At 30.6% G+C, this 6,729-nt stretch overlaps 1 protein-coding gene across 2 annotated transcripts; it reads right to left on the reverse strand.

The window, feature by feature from the left end:
• Nucleotides 1–424: 424 nt before the first annotated feature.
• On the reverse strand, nt 425–6,219 carry LOC145061761 (UTP--glucose-1-phosphate uridylyltransferase 2-like). Of its 2 annotated transcripts, none has more exons than XM_079009316.1 (20): nt 5,543–6,219; nt 5,209–5,391; nt 4,989–5,083; nt 4,816–4,906; nt 4,634–4,694; nt 4,468–4,545; nt 4,349–4,393; nt 4,191–4,240; nt 4,009–4,081; nt 3,849–3,906; nt 3,642–3,688; nt 3,518–3,562; nt 3,314–3,351; nt 3,196–3,244; nt 2,923–2,994; nt 2,720–2,818; nt 2,509–2,613; nt 1,492–1,563; nt 1,184–1,238; nt 425–557 (listed from the first exon to the last, which is right to left on the reverse strand). In XM_079009316.1, the coding sequence occupies exons 1-19, from the start codon at nt 5,995–5,997 to the stop codon at nt 1,203–1,205; spliced, it is 1,752 nt and encodes a 583-aa protein (XP_078865442.1). In that variant the 5' UTR covers nt 5,998–6,219; the 3' UTR covers nt 425–557; nt 1,184–1,202. The 2 variants fall into 2 exon arrangements, with proteins under 2 accessions (XP_078865442.1, XP_078865441.1); XM_079009315.1 differs by lacking the exon at nt 425–557 and adding an exon at nt 785–1,014.
• Between the last annotated feature and the right edge of the window lie 510 nt (nt 6,220–6,729).

The raw sequence follows: 6,729 nt of genomic DNA on the forward strand, positions 1-6,729 counted from the left end.
AACAAACTTATATACATATTCTATATAGGTCTTGTAACTTTTAATTAATGTATTTTTTAAGTTAAATACTTTTGTTTAATGTATTGATAACACCTTTCAATGCTTAAGGAAAACTTCAAAGAATTCGATTATGGATAACATTATGAAGCAACAAGATTAGGTGCATATAATTTATTATGAACATAAAATATTGTAACATATTTCATTCAATCAATGAACTCTTTTAAGCATGGGCAAATAATGTCAAACACCTTTAAAGTGCATCAACTTTGAGCAAAAGCACAATGAATGTGTGAAACAATAAAAACACATTCAAAATGCATCACCTTTCAACATCACCACAATTAATGTGTCAAAACTATGCAAAACACATTTAAAGCACCACTTTTTTATTTCAAAAATCAAATATCTCAAAACACTAATCATTTGTTTTATCTCAAATCCCAAACATGTCACCGAAAAAGACAAGAACTTCAATTTTGCTCAAACAAGTTGAATATATATGAATGGAGGGAAGTTCACGAGCAAACAAATAAGAAAGCTTTGGTATGTCATCTCTGAAAAAGACGTAAATACCCTCATCATCAAATATAACCCTTGAAAATTTGTCTAGTGTAACACTCACATACAGTAAATGCAAATTTAAGGGTTTTGCATAAAAATCCGAAAAACAATAAAATGATATACCAACACAACACTTTGTAAATCCCTAAATGATGTGATATTACAAGACATTGATATCATGATCCAATCATACAAGAATGAAAGTAAAACAAAAATATGATTGAAAAAAACCTCATGATTTAGTTAAAAGAAGGGGAAATGAACAAAAATTGTGTTTTTGGCAAATTCTTCTAAGGATTATATGTTATGATGGTGATAGATTACCATTATTAGCATACTCATGAATTGAGACAAAACAAAATGTTTGTATACTTTTGCAAATTTGTAAGCATCAAAGTCTTTTCTCCCACACGCGTAGCTTATTGAGACAAAAAGCCATTTGGATTTTGCCTAAATCACAACACAAGTCATTCATTAACACTTCTTTGTATATATTATACAAGAAACATACACATTTGACTTTGACTTTGACCAAAATTGCAATTTTTTGAAAAGCCTTATAAATAATTTTTGAAAGTACAATATAAATAGAAGAAATTGATGGAGATTAGGTGAGAACCTTTATGTTGAGTTTTGGTTTAAGAGGACAATAGATCTTGTTGCCCATTGATGACCTGAAAATGCACACTCACAAGTGTTACTTGAATGAAAATTAAATAAAGACTAAATTTATACAGAACAATACTGGTATTGATTTGTTTATTATAGCATTCTACTTTTGTTTCTTTCAATTATAGTATCACAATTATAAAGTTTATTAACAAGAAAAAAATTAAGTGGTAGATTTTTCAAAGTATAATGCCTTAATAAGAAAAGAAAATGAAAAGTATTTACAAAAATGAAAGTAGGTTGCTATTTCTTGTGTACCTTGTTTTCCAGAACAGCTCCATCAGGGATTATAACTTTCTCACCTGGTCTTGCATTGATGGTAACTAATCCCTATTTTCACAAAATAAATAGACTTAAAATATTGAAATAAAAAACAATATTTTAATCTTTAATATCATGTTATTGATGTTATACTACGAATTTAAGCACCAAAAACAATTTCTGTATGCGCTCTCAATTAGGAATTCATTGGACTTTCGGGATAAATTTGACATGTAAACATATGATTTTCATTTATAATCATACAAGTAAAAATGCGATATATAGAATTTCCTATTTTTTCGTGGTTAGTAATAAATTTGATTTTGTTTTGACTAAATTTTAATTATTAGTTCACATATCACAACCCGACTTGAATATGTTTTAGAAAAAGTTATTTTTATTAATTTATGTAAATCCATAACAACTCACTCTATGTCTCATTTAAAAAATTAAAGAACAATATTGTCTGTGAAAATATTCTCGATTTAGTAATGAATTTCATTATTTAAGAAAATATATCATTTACAAGTGAAATAAAATAAAACTTCTCTCATAGAGTCATAGTCCTATTAAAATAATGTAGATTTAGTTACTTAAAAAAATAATATTTTTCTCTCGAACATTTAAGATGATCGAGTAAGCTTAACTCCCAACTATTTACAAACTTACCCTCATTGTATTTTTCTCATGTAATTTTTAACATCATTCATCCAAACAATGCTTGGACTACGCTGTCTTTTTAAAAAGCTATTTGTCATAACTTATTGATAATAAGCACATGATGCTTTTTCCACAAGTTTTCCAATATATACCCTTACATCCTTTTATGCTATTTTACATTTGCCATATATTTATCAGCTAGTTTTTACCAAACGTTATTACTGTATCAGCTACCAGCTAGCTTATCAGTCAAAAGCTGGCTTTTCAACTAGTCTGCCAAACACAGTCTCAATGAATAAAAAAAGTAAAAAGTAGCATGATATATTAATTATAAAATAAGACTACTTTTTGTACCTTAAGGATGACATCACTTCCAAACAAAACATCACCATTCACCTTCAAATCATCAAGCTCAATAATGCTTGGAATCGACTTAAACCGACTTTCAAAGTCGGATACCTACAAAAATAAAAATACAAGTGTGTTGCTACTATGGGTAAACCCTAAAATCAAAATCAAAATAAAAACCATCCATTAGAAAATAAATAAATAAATGATTTACTACCATTTGGAATTCGGGACCTAATTTTATAGCAGGATTTGCAGGGTTTGTTCTGGCTTCATTGCGTGTAAGAATACCATTATCACATGTGTAAAGATCAGACTACAAAATATATATATATATATATATATATAAAAAATCAGATAGCTCAATTATAAAATTATAAAATCATATTGAAATGATGTTATAAAGTAATAAATAATAACCTTAAAGATAAGTAAATCCGATGTCTCCTCCAATGAAAGGTTTCTAGATGCAGGAACAGTTACACCGAATAGCTGGAGGGTAAAATCGTCAAATTGCAAAAACTCAGTCTATAATATGTAAACTAATAATGTAATAGAAAACATAAGCACATAGATTGTGTTTGTTATATCATAGACAAGCCTTCTAGTGTTATTTTCGAAGAAGAGGATGAGAAGGGCATTTATGTCATTTAACAAATGGGATTTAAAAGAGAAGGAAAAAAAGAAAAAGACCTTTGTTTTGAGATGAATGTCCTTGTTGATGGCTTCGATGTTTATCCACCTGTAAAGAGATGAGATTAATTATTATTGTAAGAATTAAATAAATAAAGAAATAGTACTTCTTACTCACGAGTTCATCATATTGGTGATCTTAGACTTTTCTTCTGACTTCATTGTTGCAACACACATGCAAAAATACTTGATTAGTTCCAATAGTAAATTAAATCAAGAAGACAATGTAAATATCATACAAGTTTATTAATATCATTGAGGCATTGTTAATCTGAATTAATCCAGAAATCATTAAGAACAAATCACTAAAAACAAAAAATACTTGATTAGTTCCACTAGTTTCCCCTTCACTTGAAACTTGTGACACCTGTGAATCACTCAATGGTTAGTTATGTTTTCACATTGGTAAATTAAATATAAGAAGAAAAGGACATTATAGTAATTACCTCCATGCAATACTCAATGTTCTTCTGGATAAGATGATTTAAAATCTCTAATACATATCATAAGGATCCCAAAATTATATAGTTGGTTGTTGTTTAATTGTTTAATTTATAACATTTTTCCAAGGATAAATGATAGCCACATTCATATATATCTTTAGCTCATTAAGTCAAAAAGAAAATAACAATTATAAATTTAAAAAAGGATACTTGGGTCCACAACTTGAGCCAAATTATCTGAGTTCAGCAACAAGATGTACTCTTTACCCTGAAAAGCAAGATTGAGATTATAAATTGTCAATTTTTAGAAATGTAAAAGGTTAACATAAAAAAGATATAAAAACTAAAAAAAGTGGTCAACTGGCTTTACCTGTAATAATAATTCATCAAGTTTGCCACTCTTCTTCAAGGAAAGAATAGCCTCCTTCTGATCAAAAGCATACCTTTTTGCAAAAAGAAGGATATAAAAAAGAATTTAAAGTAATTATAATATCCAGATATCCTTAGAACATTAATTTTACTCATTAAAGTAAAGAAACAGAAAGATCATACAGTGGTTTATCCTTAGAACTTCCTTTGACATTATTCTCTGGAACTTGATCCTATAACAAACACATAATGTCATTGAGAAGTGACAAGATATGATAACAGAAAAAATAAATTGATAAAAAGCTGATGTAATATGTTATAAGAAATAAAAGAAAAAGCACCTTCACTACACAACTTATATTTTTCCCGGATTGTTTCTCCAAAATCTATATAGCAAAAATCAAAAAACTATTAGACATAATATTCAAATTGGATCCCATTAAAATTTAAATGCAGTTACCTTCAAGGTCTCATTATGTGTGCTTGCAGCATTCATCAGAATCAAAGGAATGTTGCATCCGTATTTTACATTCAGAGACTACAAAATGATTTTTAAATAAAAATTACAAGCATAAATGATAAATCCAAAATAAGATCTTCAAAATGGTAGAAATCAGAATAATAACCTCAATATAATTGACAAGTAAGTCTAGACATGTCACTCCATTAGATATCTCAATAGCAGATCTGCATCAAGTATGGGAGAAGAGAAGAATTAAGAAACAATTTTTCATATTTCTCTTATGAAGAAACATAAAAAATGAACTATAGAGATGCAGAAACTTATTTTGTCATAGAAAATACATACTTTGGCCCATTAAAACCCATCTTTGTCCCTTCATTGTCATTGATCTTAAATATAACAAGTTTGTCCAACAGCTCTGTAATCTTTAAGGGATCTGTATCATGAAGAATATTACAATTATATGAATTTGGGAATGAAAGAGAATAAATAAACATTTACTAGAATTAGACAATTACCAGAAGAAACAGGCAATAAGCTTTCATATGATAGGAGGAACAACTCATCATCTGTACCATTTATTTTAATCTTTTCAATTCGTTGAGCAGCCTCTCTTCAATCCATAAATCATTCACAACAAAAGTTGTTATTCAATAAATATGTGCTAAAAGTCAGACATATGAATGTCAAATATAGAAGAGGTGTTCATAAACAGCAATTTGCTATACATTATCTTACCCAATTTTCGGTTCTTCTTCTTTGGTTACCTTTCCTTTAGCTGCAGCAAGCTTCTTTTGCTCGTATTGGATGGTTTTTGTAATCAGGTTGCAGAACAAATACACAAACTGCACTGAATCGTTTGCTGGGACAGGGTATGTGATTTTCTTATATGTTTCCAGTGGCATACTTGGATCCACCAACCTGACATTGTAGATTAAAGTCGTTAATCAATCAACTGTTTATGTTTATTTACTTCAACAACAAAAACAAGGAAAAAAGCAGCTCATTTCCCCAAATTCGGATGCTAAACTGGAAGTGATATGATGAAGATGAAGTAAACATAATTGCTAACCCGACGATTGGAATCTGCAACCTAGAAGCTTCAAGAATCACAGAAGACTTCCTTTCCGTATCGAAAATCACCACACAGTCTGGCGGATAAACGGACGTCAGATTGAACTTCTTATTCCTAGAACGAAACTTTTTGGGGCTCAAACTGTTGGTTAGAAACCCTCCAAGACGCCACGAGTTGTCATTGCGGCAGCCAGTGGTTTTAATCATCTGCTCAATGATTTCGTCAACTAATGGATTGGTGTTCACGAACAGAAACCTACCATTTTCACGAACAAGATTCCCAATAAAATTGCAGGCGCTACGTAAGCAAACAAGGGTTTTGTCAGAGTCGATAATCGTCATTCCATTTCGAGCGCCATAAGTGTAGATTTTGAAATGGTTCTCAGCTACTCGGCGACCTAAGTGAGCGTTTGTGCTTAGAAGCTTTTGAATAACAGCCGAATGAATCGTCATTTGCTTCAAAACTACAAACTTTCTATTATCTTTTTCGCTCTCTAAACTCAACGAACCAGTTGGTGTTTTAGCTTCTTCGATTTGTTATGATCTCCCGCTTCTAGGGATTCAGCGTCGGAATTCCGATTTGCAGAATGGTGGAGTTCGAGTGTATGTGTGTTTGTGATTCTGGTGCCGTGTTACGGCGGAGAGGAGGTGACCTGCCAGGGATTGTAAACGACAACACTTTGGTTTAACAGCGGGAATGTTTGCATTTAGGTCCTTGGAGTTTGACATGTTTGATATGTTTCTAATATTGAGAATTTTTAGGTATTCTTAAGTCGCATTTGGTTAACAGAAAATGATTGAAATTCGAAGGAAAATATTCTAATTCCTTCGAATTCTTAAGTTTTGTTCAAACGTAAAGGATGGAAAATGAATCATAAATGAGAAAATATTCCTTCATAAAAGGGAAAATATTTTCTTTCATCAAATGGATGGAATGAATTCTTTACTAACATGGAAAGTGAACAATTACCATTATACCCACAAAACTCTATCTCACTTAATAACTCCTCTTCGTCAAAATAGAAGTGTAGTCGACACAGGAACTTGTCTTCTCCACAGGAACTCGTCTTCTCCACAGGACATCGTCTTCTCCATTTATTCATCGTCTTTTTCTGCTTTCTTTCGTCAGGTAAGTCAAACTCGATATCTCTCACTTTCGCTCTCTTACTCTCCCTCATAATTTCT

This window comes from Lactuca serriola, chromosome 7 (genome assembly GCF_051521515.1).
Source record: "Lactuca serriola cultivar US96UC23 chromosome 7, Lser_US96UC23_V15, whole genome shotgun sequence".
Lineage (NCBI taxonomy): Eukaryota > Viridiplantae > Streptophyta > Magnoliopsida > Asterales > Asteraceae > Lactuca > Lactuca serriola.

Coding starts and splice junctions, on each gene's coding strand:
- LOC145061761 (XM_079009316.1), bottom strand. CDS start 5,997: ATGACGATTCATTCGGCTGTTATTCAAAAGCTTCTAAGCACAAACGCT. Junction 4,546..4,633: donor TACTTGTCAATTATATTGAG/GTTATTATTCTG, acceptor ATCATTTTGTAG/TCTCTGAATGTAAAATACGG. Junction 1,564..2,508: donor GAAGTGATGTCATCCTTAAG/GTACAAAAAGTA, acceptor TTGTGAAAATAG/GGATTAGTTACCATCAATGC.